The sequence below is a fragment of the Eretmochelys imbricata genome, chromosome 26 (genome assembly GCF_965152235.1).
Source record: "Eretmochelys imbricata isolate rEreImb1 chromosome 26, rEreImb1.hap1, whole genome shotgun sequence".
In the NCBI taxonomy this organism is placed as follows: domain Eukaryota; kingdom Metazoa; phylum Chordata; order Testudines; family Cheloniidae; genus Eretmochelys; species Eretmochelys imbricata.
The window spans coordinates 6,242,615-6,257,848 of record NC_135597.1 but is presented as its reverse complement, the minus strand read 5'-3'; the positions used below and the strand labels follow the sequence as shown (position 1 = coordinate 6,257,848).

General features: G+C 49.2%; 1 protein-coding gene across 1 annotated transcript; it reads left to right on the top strand.

Moving 5' to 3' along the window:
- Window positions 1-838: 838 nt before the first annotated feature.
- On the top strand, window positions 839-3,772 carry EGR3 (early growth response 3). Its single transcript, XM_077805864.1, has 2 exons — window positions 839-992; window positions 2,757-3,772. The coding sequence occupies exons 1-2, from the start codon at window positions 839-841 to the stop codon at window positions 3,758-3,760; spliced, it is 1,158 nt and encodes a 385-aa protein (XP_077661990.1). The 3' UTR covers window positions 3,761-3,772.
- The last annotated feature ends 11,462 nt before the right edge of the window (window positions 3,773-15,234 follow it).

Sequence of the window (15,234 nt, the reverse complement as noted above, 5' to 3'; positions counted from 1 at the left end):
CTCAAAGTCACGCAGGGCGCGCTTTCTTTTGAAAAGTCCACTCGGGCTGACGGCAGCAGAGAGGTGCCTCTCTAGCCGTGCCCGAGGTAAATAATTAATAATAATAATTAATAATAATTAATAATAGCGAGCGCCTGGTGCACAGCAGCGCGGTCAAATGTTGACCCGGGTTAGGCCGGACAGCCGGTCGCCCAGAGGTGCTGTCAGAGCTACGCAGCCGAAAAGGAGACTTCTTTAGTGCACCGAGGTGCTTGCAAAATCGTGCACCGGGCCCCTCGCTTCGCGTCGCAGTTGCAGGGCAGCATTTGGCTGGGGCGCTGCTTCCTGCTTTCTAGTTTTCCATTGTGAGGAGCTTCCATTGTGACGTCTAGCTCTCGGCTGGGCTTTGTCTGTCCATATATGGGCAGCTACGTCACGGAGCTTTCCAGTGCCTCACATAAATAGGCTGTGGATTTCCCTGGCTGAACATTTGGGCCGCAGTGAGTGAACCTGCTCGCAAGAGAGGGGGACGGAGACACAGCGAGAGAGACAAGGAGGGAGGAGGGATCAAATACTCCCACCGGCTTCTACAACCAGATCTGCAAGCCAGATCACCCCCTCCCACTGGAGGAAACACCACCAAGGACCCACTGAGGATTGTACCCCCATCCCTTTGCCCCCTCCTCCGCAAACCACCCCCAACTCCCCCGCCTACCCCCTCCCCTCAAGACCCCCCCTCCCCCACCCCCAACTTTTCTCTTGCATGATTTCCCCGGCACGGATTTGCCACTCGGATCGGATGCCGTTTCATTGGGAGCTGAGCTCAGAGCCGCACTGAACCTGCTTCTCCTCCAGTGCTATGACAGGCAAACTCGTGGAGAAGCTGCCGGGGACCATGAACACTTTGATGAACCAGTTGCCTGACAATCTGTACCCAGAGGAGATCCCCAACTCTCTGAATATCTTCTCCAGCAGCAGCGAGTCAGTGGCTCACTACAACCAGATGGCTGCAGGTAAGGGGAAGGGATATATGGGGAGGAGGGGGTAAAGGAGGAGGGCGCGTGTTGTGTGTGGGGTGTGATGGAGCCTAGAAGGGAAAGGAGACGGTGGGGCTGGATATCTTTCCCCCACCCACCCACCCATCCAGCCCCTTCTTTATGTGTTTCTACGCGTTCGCTGTCTCCGTTGCTGCAGGGCTTTCCTTCGCTTCTCGGGGCTGTAGTGGGGAGTGGAAGCTGCCAGACAGAGAGGTGGCCGGTAGGATGGCGGGGCAGAATCGCTGGGGGGTCGGAGGGTGGGCAGCGGGTCCCGAGGTGCAGGCTGAAAGGGGCCATCTCCAACCAACCCGGGCGCTACTCAAAGTCATGGATGCTTCCCCTCGGAGAGGGATAGTGTCTCTATTATACGTGCGTGTGTCAATGCAATGTGACTCTGTGTGTGTTAGGTGTCTCTCCCTCTGTGTGTGTATCTAGCGCTGGGTATCGATATTTGTGCGGTGTCTAGATTCCATAGGGGTTAATCCGGAGTCTGCTGCCCATTGCTGCGTTAGGCACTGGGGAGAAATAATCCGGCACGGACTTTTAATGGATATTGTTGTCAGAACGATAAGGGTGTGGGTGTGTGAAAGCTATTTTCCAACATGGGGATGCAGCGGGAGTGGTGGGAGCAGGGAGCTTTCGGGGGAGGAGGAGGAGGAGATGGAGCAAACCCCTGGGGAGACAGGTGAGCCTGTAAGGCGGAGAAGCGGTGGCTCCGCTCTCTCACCCCCCACCCCACCCCTCTCCCGGGCCAGGAGTACTTGGGTGCTGGTAAAGTTGCCCCGGCTGCTGCTCTGGTTCCTTCCGACTCGATTTCTTGCGGCGGGGGGGCGGGGTGTTCTGGAGCCTCGGTCCCCGCTCAGGGAGCCGACCCGGTTCTGCCGCCCCCTCTGCAGCCCCCTCTGCCCAGATCCGAACCGCGGTAGCTCTTGTGTCTTGCCGATTCAGTCCGTTGCAGGATTGCAACTCCACAGCTGCGCTGCTCGCTCTAAAACTCCCTGGTATCTTCCATAACTGGGCTGGACGCAGAAAACTCGGCAAGTTTGTAAAGCGCTGGTGGCCGGACACGGGTCCCTTGGAGTCCCCAGCTCTGCCTGTGGGGTGGCAAAGCACCTGGACACCAGTAGAGAGACCAGTTCGCTCTTGGCAGCCTGAGCCTACCTGTAACTTCAGGTACCTGCTTCCTCCTGACCCACCTTGAGGGCTTTCCTGGGCTGTCGCCAGACAAGACAACACAATGCGTGTCTCTCTAGTCCGCGTGCGTGTGTGTGTGTAGTTGTCACATCTAGCGCTGTCTTTGTGGAGATGTCTATGCAGTCTATATGTAGATTGTCCCAGCTGTCTATAACTGCGTGTGTGTGAACACCTATGGGTCTGTATTTGTGTATCTGTGTGTATGTGTGAGCACAGGTGTGTGGATTTGTGGCTGTGTGTGTGTCACTACACGCCTATGGATACACATGGCTGTGTGGTGAAAGTACCCATAGATGTGTATAATACAGATCTCAGCCAAGCTTCTGTTTAATTTCCCTGCTTGTTACCTGGGCAGTGGTTTGGGATTGAGCCGCAGTTCTAGGTAAAAGTCCCTCACCTGGGTATTTCTCGCCCCTCTCTGGGTGTCCCGGATCTTAGATCCCGTCCCGTTTGCCCTCCGCCTGTTCTATCCAGGGCCCCAACGTTTTTGCCTGCACCACTCTCTGACGCGGCGTTACTCATCCCCCTTCTCTTTCCTTTTTGCAGAGAATGTTATGGATATTGGATTAGCGAACGAAAAGACCAACCAAGAGCTGTCGTCCTATTCGGGTTCTTTCCAACCCACCCCTGGCAACAAGACTGTTACCTACCTGGGGAAATTTGCTTTCGATTCCCCGTCCAACTGGTGTCAGGATAATATTATCAGCCTCATGAGCGCTGGGATTCTGGGGGTGCCCCCTTCCTCCAGTGCCATCACCAGCACCCAGACCTCTACAGCCAGCATGGTGCAGAACCAGGGCGAGGTGGACCAGATGTACCCCGCGCTGCCCCCGTATTCCACCTGCAGTGACCTCTACCCGGAGCCAGTGTCCTTTCACGACCCCCAAAGCAACCCAGGGCTCACCTATTCCCCCCAGGATTACCAAGCAGCCAAGCCAGCCTTGGACAGTAACCTCTTCCCCATGATCCCAGACTATAACCTCTATCACCACCCCAACGAGATGGGCACGCTCACCGAACACAAACCCTTCCAGAGCTTGGATCCCATTCGGGTCAACCCTCCCCCCATCACCCCGCTGGAGACCATCAAAGCCTTCAAGGACAAACAGATCCACCCCAGCTTCGGCAGCCTCCAGCAGCAGCCCCTCACCCTCAAACCCATCCGGCCCAGGAAGTACCCCAACCGGCCCAGCAAAACCCCGCTCCACGAGCGACCCCACGCGTGCCCGGCCGAGGGTTGTGACCGGCGCTTCTCCAGATCCGACGAGCTCACGAGGCACCTGAGGATCCACACGGGCCACAAGCCCTTCCAGTGCCGCATCTGCATGAGGAGCTTCAGCCGCAGCGACCACCTCACCACCCACATCCGCACCCACACGGGCGAGAAGCCCTTCGCCTGCGAGTTCTGCGGGCGCAAGTTTGCGCGCAGCGACGAGCGCAAGAGACACGCCAAGATCCACCTGAAGCAGAAGGAGAAGAAGGCCGAGAAGGGCTCCTCTTCCTCCTCCCCGCCCGTGTCCTTGGCCCCGGTGGTCACCACCTGCGCATGAGGCTCCCGCCCCGATCCCTGGTCCCAGTGCCTCCCAATTGCTGCCTTTGGCAAAAGCGCAAACGTGGGGATCCCTCACCAAGGAACAGTTGGCAGTGCGCGCGCCTCCCCTCCAGTCCCCGCGTCGCCGGGGTGGGGACTTCGCTTTCAATCGGATCGTCTTGATCCGAATCGGCTGCGGGAGGGGCGCGGGACCCCCCCACACACACACACTTCTCCCAGCGGAGCGTAGTGGGGGGCGGGTGAGGGGTTGCAGGGCTGTGATGTGCCAGCTGTGGAAAGGCATGCGATGCACAGCGAGGGTGGCGGCGACGGGGTCGGGGAAGCTCCCCCGCTCCCAATACGCGTACCCCACTCCTCCCCCCCTCGCTACTCATTGGAGGTGGCGGGGGGAGCGCCAAAGCGCAGTGCTTGCTGCCCGCTGAGACTGTGCGTCCCTGTGTGTGTCTGTGACTCTGAGCTGAACTGGGCTGCTTCGGTGTCAAACCACCCCCAAAGGACTCTGGACCATGGAGAGAACCAAGCCACCTCTTGGACACAGTGGGGACCTTGGGTATCATTGGAATGGGTGGCCTTCCGGCTGAGCTAAATGTTTCTTACAGAAATGCCTAGAATGATGCTGCTGCTGCTTCTGGTCTCCTGCCCCCTCCCCTTGGAGCCGCTTCCTTTATGGTTTCCTGGTCTCTTCACTACTTGTCTTCGAGGCACCTCCTCTGATGTGCTGGAGAAGGGATCTGGCTTGGGATCAGCTCTTGGCTGCTCCAGATTTTTCTTCACGGGTTTATTTTTTAAACCGATTTCCCTTACAGGTTCATCCTCTGTCTCCTTCCCCCCCACCACCTCTTCCACCCAAAGCATCCTCCCTTCTGGAAGGAAGGAAGGAAGGAAGGAACAGGCAATCCCCCTAAATTTCACCATATCACTCCACTTGGTGTTTTAGTTCATGTCACATTTAGTATGAAAAACCTTGGGAAGAGGGGGAGAAACATCTTTCCCCCTTTCATCTGGATGAGAAGAGGTTGTTGCCATTTCTGTTCTTGTTACCATCTCTACAGCAGTTCTGAATTAAAATATAATAAAAAATATATACAGTATGTATTTGTTAATGTCACTATTGGCTTTCTAGTACAGTACCAACCATATATAAAGGTATCTACGTATTTACAGCTTTAATGTTTTATTTTTGGAGAAGAGAAAATAACTGTCAGGAGTAAAATTGTCGCTCCAAACTTTCCTCCAAAGGGAAGATGGGGGATTTGTATTCAACTAAAATCCTCTTTTATCACACCCCGATCCACCTCCCAGTTGTCCTCTGTAAGCAGCTCTGAATGTACTTGCTCAATTGAACCCTAAGAAAGAGGGGGAAAGTGGAGCTGCTTCGCAGCTTTCATCAAAGATCTGACTGAATGTACTGTTGTTACCTATTCAATCTTTTCCCCCTGTGGCTAGTATACTGTTGGGGTGGGGGAGGGAGGGGGGAAGTAATTGAGTTTACAGGGTGTCTGATTTAAAGTCACTTTATGCATCTTTTCCCCCTTTATTTTTTCCCCAATGCACCGTTTTTCTGTGGTGGATTTAAATGGACGAGCTATCTAGATCTTGAAAAAGAAACTAAAAGGGAAGTGGGTTATGAATTTCCAGGTACTCCTAGCTTAATCTGGGTTGACAATATAATGTTGGGGAGGGTGGGGGGGAAGATGCTGATTTACCATTTTTTTTTCAGCAGAAGGGAAATTCTTTACAGAAATGCAGAAAACCGTATTTTGCTGAATACTTTTTATAATGTGATATATTTTGATTTTATTTGGTCACTTAAAAAAACACAGGGAGGAGAAATCAGTTATCCCTCAATTTTATTTTTTTTCCTTTCTCCTTCTGGTATGTGCATGTCACTGCATGACTGCTCTGATTTTTTCTTCTTTTGTTTTGATAAAACTCTGCTCAGCCATTTAAGCTAAACTAAACAAAAATAATCATTTATTAAAAAAAAATATTTGTTGCCAAAAGGTTGTGCTATTCAGGTTTGATGTCTGCATGTGATTTTTTTTTCTAAAAAACAAAACAAAACAAAAACCATACAACATAAAGGAAAAGAGAGAAAATGCAATCTAGTTTATGTGAACTGAAAGGAACAAAAAAAATTAAAAAATCAGGTTTAACCATGCAAACCTAAGGGAATGATATTTTTGAAAGTCTTTTGTATAAAGTTGAGTACTTAGAGAAAAAAAAAAAAAGACCTACCAGATGTAATATATTTTGTGGATGTTTTTATTTCTTGGATTTATAGTACCTTATACTAAGGTTAAAAAAATGATGCTTGATATTGTGAAAAGGTGATAATTTTCACACACATTTCATTTGCTCATTTGTCACGTTGTAATGCAAATATGATAGTTAATGCATACAGCATTTTTAAGAAAAAAATCAGAAATATTGAACTGATGTATTGTTGTACCATTTGCACTGTGAGCAAATGCTAATGCAGTAAATATATTGTGTTTGCTGACAATCAAACCCTGTAGTAAATATCTTTATTTTATCTTTCTTTTAAAAAATATATATATATATATATCTGAAAAAAAAATATATATATATAGTCTGAAAAATCTCTAATATGTAAAGAAAATGTTAAAATGGCTTGCTTGAAAAGTGTAGGATGTTAAGCATTGTGCGTCTCTATAGATCATATCTGGAATCTCTTTGTACATTTTCTAGTGATTCTGATATGATTTTTTAAAATAACCCATCTTTTTACCAATCCCATCTCCTTCGGGTTCTGTTTACAGGGCTAAGTGGTCAGAACAGGAGCACTTAGGGTAACAAGGATAGGCCATTATTAAGTATTATTGCTCCTCATAATCCTCCCATTTCCATTTCCCAATGTATCATAGAAATTAGAAATGGAAGAAACCTGTTAAGAATTGAAGGGCCTGATCCAACATCCAGGGACATCAATGTGAGCATTGCCCTGAAGTAGTCCTTGGAGCAAGCCCCTAATCCAGTCTCATCATTTGGAGGGTGGGCTGTTGCCTACAATATCATCTTCAGGGCTCTGTCCAGTCTTGAATTTGTAATTGACTGATGCTGTCACCATTTTACAGAAGCTCTTAATTGTAAGTTGCAAGGCTCTGTTGTATCTGCTGGATAATGGAGGGTAAAAAGGGGTCTGGTTGGTTCCGCTGAGCTGTTAATACTCTACCTCCTTTCCCAAGCCAAATCACTGCAGGGTATAGAAAACAGGAGATCTGTTCCATTCTGATAGGTCATCTGGGATGAAGTACATGGGGCTAGAAATAATGCAAGGGTTTTAGAAACTGCTGTAGTAACTGCAGGAAAGAAAAAGCCTCCCATGGGAGATTAAATATTAGAAGAAACTTAGATAGTTTGAATGGACATGTTCCTCCTTACACTCCAAATTCAACTGCACAGTGAGTCCTGGAGGATTGTGAGGCTTAATTCGTTACCATTTAGAAAGTGCTTTGAAGGAAAGGATTAGAGAAGAGCTAGAGGAGTATTCCGTTAGGCAATAGCTCATCTTGTTTGCAGGTGGGAGTAGCTGTGACTACTCACTCGAGGAAGCTGCTGGGAATAGGACTGGCACTTGCTCAGATATTTGCGATACCCACAAATGCACACCCCTCCAGATCACATGGCCTGTTTGTTCAGCCCCTGCTCCTCTTTTCTTCCATAGGCACAAAGGACATGTAGGGATGGTAGGCCATGGTTCAGCAAGGAAGCACATGCCTAATCTGGACTTCAGTGGGACTACACGCGTGCTTGAAGTCAGGCATGTTCTTAAGTACCTTGTTGAACCAGGGCCAGAATGAGCCCTCAGGGGATGGCTGGGGGGGTCTGTTTGGGCAGAGTTAGAGCAGCTGGACCCCCGTTAACATTATATTCCTCCAAGGAACCATTCTCTCTTGGGTTACAACATCTTCAGTCGTACAAACCCAGTAAAGGAAGAGTTTCTTTTCTCTGCTCGGTGTACATCCTCTTCTCTAACTTGCCCTCCCCCTACACACTTCTCCTTACTCTCTTCTGCATTAAGAACCTAGACTCACGCAGGCTACTGGGGTGAAAGGGAAGTAGCTGAAGCAGTTTTGGCAAATCTCATGTACTTTAGCTTTTGTCCAGGGACAGGCCCTAAAGTAATTAACTGCTACTGCCAGGTCAATGCCGTTTTAATTGCTGTAATTTCACTGATATTTTTTCCTTATATGGTCTTTACATTCCAGTAGACCCAGTGGGGGAAAAGTATCCGTGGTGCGACTCCAGTGATATGAAATCAGGGATAAATTTGGCCCAGGCTTACAAGCGGGAAGGGATTTGTTTGGAGCTCTAAGTATCAGCTTTGAAATACCTAGACTCTCCAGAACCACAGGTCCAAATCCTAGCAGCATCGGCCCAACTTTTCCCCTTCTCCAGGAGGTAAGTTTGATTTCTGTGTGCTGATTAGTGCCTGTGGGTCACTGACACGAGACGGTAACAGCTGACATTCCATCTGCAGCACCTGGACGTTAGCGATCCCATAGTTCCTGCCATAAGATTAAGGGCTTGTGCTGATGTTTTTAGTGAGCAGTTCCCTGCACTGTCCCCAACACTGTTGTGATGTTTGCCGTGTGCAGGTTGTCCAGGGCTGGTGGCTGCCTTACAATGGCTGATGATGTGTTTTCTCTGAAGATATGGTTCGTAGCGTGTTTTGGGACGGAAGGCACTATATAAAAATAAGGCAGTCTCTTGTTGCCTGTTTCTGTGTGTAATTACTTGGCCCTTTCGGCTTGTACAGTTCAGAACACATCTGGGTATTGATGGGTTTCGTCTGGAGATTTCTCTTGGAGGTTAGAGGCCCCCCTCACTCAGCTTGAGGTCCAGGTGGGTACAGTGAGACACTAACAATAACAGGGAATTTGCACAGCTAGAAGAATTTGCCCCTGTGCCCAGAAGAGAAATCAACTGGTCTCTTTGTGATGACTGAATGTCAGTGAAACAGAGCGTTGTGACAGGATAATGGTCTCCTGCTGCTGTCAGCACAGTCATTGTAAATTTGTAACCTTCCCTTGTCCCAAGTGGGTGACGCTGGTCTTTCCAATGTGTGACGCAGACCCTGAAAGGAGGCCTATAACAGCCACAAATAGAGCAGAAAGAAAAGGAGTACTTGTGGCACCTTAGAGACTAACCAATTTATTTGAGCATGAACTTTCGTGAGCTACAGCTCACTTCATCGGATGCATACCGTGGAAACTGCCTTTTATAGAGCAGGAATCCCAGACCACCATGGGTATCTTGTCTGTAATGTTTACTATGAACTGTCCTTTGTATTTCTGAGAGAGACAAGGTGGGTGAGGAATATCTTTCATTGGACCAACTTCTGTGGGTGAAAGAGACAAGCTTTCGAGCTCCACAACGTTCTTCTTCTGGTCTATATTTCTGTCACTGTCAACAGCTTGCATTTAAAAAGTGGTGAAAACAAAGCAAGTCTGTAGAGGACCAAGGTAAATTTGGGTCTGTGGCACGGGATGCCTCTTGTCAGGCCTGACAAGAGAGAGGGGTGTGGTGGTAGCTAGAGATACCATCTTGGTGTCCCTCTGCCACAGCAGGGGATCCTTCTTGGCTGTTTTGGAAGAGTTTCCGACCAAACAGATCTTTTAGGGTGGACCTGGAGTAGGAGTGGGGAGGTTGCCTTTTGTTGTGGAGGGAGTCCAAGTGGGCAGGGCCCATCGGGTATGTCTGCGCTGCAGAGTTAGCTTGGGTGATCGGCATCTGGTTTAGTCTGAGTTCCTGTGTTCTCACTGGAGCTGTATGTCCCCCATGTGTGTCACAAGGACTTCTCCTGGGGGCACAGCCCATGGTTCTTTATGCTGCAGTCGGCTGAGACACTCTTTTCCCAATTAATTGTGGGATAAATGGTCCGTCCTTCTGGGCACATGGGCAGAATTGTAGGAAAGCATTGGAGGACTCTCAGCACTTAAGGGATTTAGCCTGTGTCCTCACTGCAGAATGGGCAGGTTACTAGCCCGAGTGAAAGCAGAACCCAAGCTTTAACCCAGCCCCCTGCCAGGCCAGTTAGGCTGGGTGGAAAGCAGCAGTTTTCTCAGGAGAGAGAGTTTTGTGTGTGGATGGGAGGAGGGTTAGGGACAACACCCAAGTAAAAGCCTCGGTTAACTTCGCAGCGAGGACATCCCCATAGTGTGTCACTGCCATTTGGGGCTGCTGGATGTTTCTAGCCAAGATGTTTACTGTTCAAAGCAAGGGACCTGCAGTTCTTCAGGCCCAATCCTGATCTCACTGAAGTCCACAACAAACCTCCCATTGACTTCAGTGGGAGCTGGATTGGGCCCTCACATAAGGAGGGTTTGTGTGTGAGATTTGCCTCCCAGCTACTTCTGCTCTTCCACGTGATGTAGGTAGTGAGTATTTGCAGGCTGAATCTGCAAGGTGCTGGGCACCCTGCGTTCTCCTGATGTCAATGGGAGTGCAGCACCTTGCAGGAAGGCTGATGGTTACTAAGGGAACACAATGCTTTCCATACCCCTTCTGGACTGGCTAGCATACATGTCCTGTTGCCAGTCACACACCAGTTTATCTGGAATAGATCTGGTCTCTCTCTCTTTTTTTAACTGTGCCCTTTAATTTTATGAATAAGCTCACTGGCTGACGTTTAGCCTTTGCAGTAATAACATCACTTCGCCCTTGTCTGGCTCCTCCCAGCCCAGGCTCTTAAAGGGCTTGACAAACATTTAATTAAGCCCAACAGCCCCCTACGAGGTAGGTTTCATTTCCAAACTGAGGCACAGGGAACAGAAACCACTTTCCCAAGGTCACAGTGAGCTCAGGACAACAGCCCAGGGGTCCTAGCTCCCAGCCCATTGCTGTAATCACTAAACCCAGCTCCCTTCCTACAGCTGGGGATAGAACCGAGGAGCCCTGACTCCCCATAACTGCTCTACTTGTTAGACCACTCTCCTCCGCCTCCACTCACCCCATATGGCAGAATACTGCATCTTCTCAAGAGGGTCTGGCTGATATTTGGTCCTGTCATTGGACTCCCCTCTCCTCTCTCCTTGAAGTCAGTTGTCTGCATGGAACCAATTTTCCCTTACACAGTGTGGCAACTTCTCGCCCCAGATTTCAGCACAAACATTTCTAGAGGAGAGTAGGAGTTGTGCCTGTGGAAGCTGTTTGGGTAGATTATAATGTTCAGTCCTTGTACACGCCTCCTTTGCAGATAGTTGAAAGAAGGGCCATTTTAATTTGACAAAGGAAATTGCTCCCAAAATCTGCCGGGGCCTTTTTAAATGTCTCCTAGTCTAACCAATTGGATCCCAGCCTGTGCCCTCTCGGAAGGGGAGCCCTGCTATTGCTGATGCAGGCAGGGGCCATGGGCTGGGGGATTCCAAAAGGGAGCTGTTGGGTTTTGTTAATATCAGCAGTTGTGTGGGATGAGCTCCATGCAAGGTGTGTGCTATCGATTGCTGGTGGTGGACAGGCCCATAGCAGACTGACGACTCACCTCTCTAACTCCTTCTTTAAATGATTTATAGGAGTCATTCCTATTATGGCCCCTGACAGTCTATTCCTTATACCAAGAGCTCTCTCTGCAGAGGAAGCAGCTTAAATTCCATCCGTGCTTGGCTTTTCCTTGCAGCTGGCCCCATCTCTGTTCCAATGCCTTCTCGTTCCATCTTTTTGGTTGTGTTTTCCCTGCTTTTTGCTTCAGAATTTATCCTGCCCTTCCCCCCCACTCATCACTCTTGCCCGAGTGCTAGTGACAAATCTGATCCCCATCACCATAGTGCCGGAGCGTCTCCAGGTATTTATCCACAGAGTGCACCCCTGTGAATTGGGGAAGTGTCCTTATTCCCATGTTGGGGAGGGGGAACGGAGGCGCACAGAAGAGGAGCAATTTGTCCAAGGTCACGTGAGGGAGAGCTGGGAATGAACCCTGATCGTTTGAGTCCTTAGTTCAGTGCCTTAGACACCAGGCTGTCCTTCCTCCCTGCCAGAGATGGAGAAGCAAAGGGGCAATGCAGGAACTTCCACACTGTTGTTTGTCGGTGCTAGGTCTGATCAAGTTTTAAATAACCTAAATTGTGGGCTTCTCCATGATCTTTCACAAGGCTCTTCCATAAGCTAATAGACGTCCCAGTTCCCAATATTCAATCTAAGTGTTCCTCTGCTAAACATCCTGTTGCCCCTAGATATTAACCCTTGGACTATCCTACATTCCTCTTCTCTGTTGGTTATTCCCTTCAGGCACTTGCCAATGGTCGGGTGTCTCACCGCTGGTCATTGTCTGGTCAAGTTGATCATATTCAGAGTCCAATTTGCCAGAGGTGCTCAGCAGTCAGGCCTAATAACAGAAGGATGATGAATACCCTAAATTCGCACTGAAATCCAAAAGCAGTTCCGGGCCCCTCACAAGATCAGGCTCGATAGCTTTCCTCCTGTCAGCCCCCTCGCTCCGCTCAGTCACTTCTCCATCTCTTCTTTGCTCTCCACCTGGTTTGCTCATAATTCCCTTCTACCAATGAGCCCAAACTGGAAGATGTCAGGCAGAGAAGGGGCAGTCAATTGAAGAAAAAGAAGGAGCGTGCATCACACTAGCCAGGGACGCGGGGGAGCTGTGGGGACCCCTGTTCACCCAAGCCAGGGAGAGAAGTAGAGGCTCTTTTAATGCTTTAAGAAGAGCTATCCCTTCCCTCATGCTCTGATGCATCTCCATCTGCAATCCAAAACAGCATTGTTTGTTTGTTACTTTGCTGCCATGTCTTATTGCAAGCTCCCATCTCATTTGCTATTTGCTCTCACCTCTAGCTGTATTTTTTTGGCTGCTCCTGCTTTCTAAATGTCACCTACGCAGTGAATATCTGTGCTTTGGGATCTCTTCTCCCTAGATGCATTTGCCCAAGATCAATCCATGTTCATTTCCTGCCTGTGTTTCTAACCTCCCTAGATCCTTTTATGTTAATCCTTTGTCCTCACTGGTGTTTGTAACACCTCCCAGTTTAGTATCATCTGCAAATGTAATTACCGTGCTGTTTACCTGCACATCCAGATTGTTAATAAATAAAGCCAGCCCTAGCGCTGATCCCTGCAGCTCTGTGCTGGACACCTCCCCACCGCACAGTGCCATGGAGCATTACCCTTAGTCGCCAATCCTTCAGCTAGTTTTCGATCCATGTGACAGCGCTCACACATCCAAGCCAATTTGAATTAGCTTCTCAAGTAAGAGTTCACGAGGCACCATATCAAATCATTTCCCCAAGTCTAGATGTATTATATCTCCCGCGTCCCCTTCATCCACTCATGTTGTAATTAGAGATTAAAACGACTGAGTATTTCTGACGTGGTATTTACTTCAGCAGTCTCCAGTGTTGCGTATTGCTTCTGGTTCCATTTGCCTCTACGACTTTCTTTCTCAGGGGCTTATGCTGCTTTTTCTCCTTCTCTTGCCCAGACTCTCCTGCTGCTCAGGGGGTTTTAGAGCATGACTATTAATGGGGCAGGTCCCTGCCACACCTTATATCTCTCTCCCGCATGGGCTAAACTACACTTGTCTCTGGTCTGTTCCACATCTCTCCAGGCCCATCGGAGCTGCATATCCCCTTCCTTTGTGTTTGTGTTTGTCTCCTTTTCCCTCAGGTTTGTGCCTCAGGTAAATGTTATCTATCTGGGCCTGCTCTTTTCTTCTTCCAGGTCCTTGATCCGTACACTGGACCCTCTCCCACTTTCAACTGCTCCACTTGCCCTGCAGCTGACCCTTTGCTTTTCTCCTCCGTGTGCGTTCTTTCTCCACTCCAGCTGCTCACTCTCAGCTAAGCCCTTTGAGCGCTGCTGTACCCTCAGGTTCCCAGGGAAGCTGTGCCAGCAGAATCAATTGTGCAGTCTCAGATCTTGCGGCTAGGGAATTTCTTCGATCATCCTGCCTAAGTTTGCCTTGACTTAACGCAGCTTTGCTCTCAGTTATACCCCTCATCCCACGTGGAAGAGCTCCTGTTCCTTCTGGGTGGTTACACCCTTCGTGTAGTTGTAGACAGTTCAACTGGCCAAGCTGCTGGCTCATTGAATCTTCCCTTTTATTCTCTCTCAGCGTTGCCCTTCTCCCCGCTGCCAGCCGCCTCATTCATCCACCCTTCCTCCCCACAGATACATTTTCCATGTCTCTCAAATCCCAGGCGTCCCCTCCATTGTGGTTCCCTAACCCCTCCAACTCACAGGTGCTTATAACCTACTCAAACCAAGACTGAATGGAAAGGGAAGACAATAAGGGGCCGCGTAGCACAGTGGTTTTCACCCTGAGGCCCGCGGGCTGCTTGTGGCCCAATCAGCACAGAGCTGCGACCCATGTGACATCCTCAGGGCCATACAGGTAGTATTGGATGCGGCCCACAATGGTAAATAGGTTGAGAACCACTGGTGTAGCGGCATAGCTGGTCAGTCCATAACCTCTCCCTTTCCGCCCCACCATCACACATTGGAGTCACACACGTGCCCTCTCCATGCAACCATCACACACACACCCTTTCCCCACCACTGTACACTCCGTTCCTCACTCCTCACACACGTGGGCATGGTCTCTGCACCATTCTCCTGACATTCACTCACGCTCTGCACCATCAACCCTGCACACACAACACGGCCCGATATGCACACGAATCCCCTTCCCGCCACCCGCACGCCCCCCTCTCTCCCTTTCACACACTTTATCCCCATACACACAACAGCAGCTCTAGACTTCCCCAGGGTTCACATACACCCAGACTGCCTCAAACACAACCACTCCTAGGAGTGGTAAGAGAATGGAATTGACTGAAGTTGCTGTGGCACATCACTCACTCACACACACACACACACACAGGGATCTTTGCCATTTTTTTTTCTTTTTTTTTTTTTTAAGTCCCAGACAAGGAACAGGAAAATCTCCCTGATCTCCCCCCAAAAAAACATGCTGGAAGTTATTTTGCTCCATTTTCCATGTTTTGTACTGAAACTAGGGACTTTTTTTTTTCCCAGTTTCCTTTCTGAAAATAACTCTGAAACTATAATTTCCTCCTACTTGCTTTTCCCCTTCTTATTTTGATTTGCAAAGTCGCTGGCTTTGTGGAATGATGCCACTGGGCCATAGCTTGCTTTGTGCCTTGCTTTACAACTGCATTCCTTAGGGCCCTGGTCCTGCAAATACTTACAATTACGTGCAACTTTTCTAACATGAGTAGAGTTGCCGAAACGCTTAAATGCTGCAGAATCAGCATCTAGATTAGTGAACTAGAGCCCCAGTCCTACAGACAGGTATGGCCGTGAATTATGTTATTTGTATTACGATAGAAGGGAGAGGGCTCATCCAAGACCAGATTCCTCTTTGTTCTAGGCACTGTACAGATATATATTAAGTGACAGTCCCTGCCCTGAAGATCATACAGTATGAATAAGACTGACCAAGGAAGTATTATCTTCTCAGTTTTACAGATTAGGAGC

Bases quoted from the DNA above. Each gene is read 5' to 3' on its own strand.
- EGR3 (XM_077805864.1), top strand. From the start codon at position 839: ATGACAGGCAAACTCGTGGAGAAGCTGCCGGGGACCATGAACACTTTG. The intron at 993-2,756 runs GTAAGGGGAAGG...TCCTTTTTGCAG, and splicing joins CTACAACCAGATGGCTGCAG to AGAATGTTATGGATATTGGA.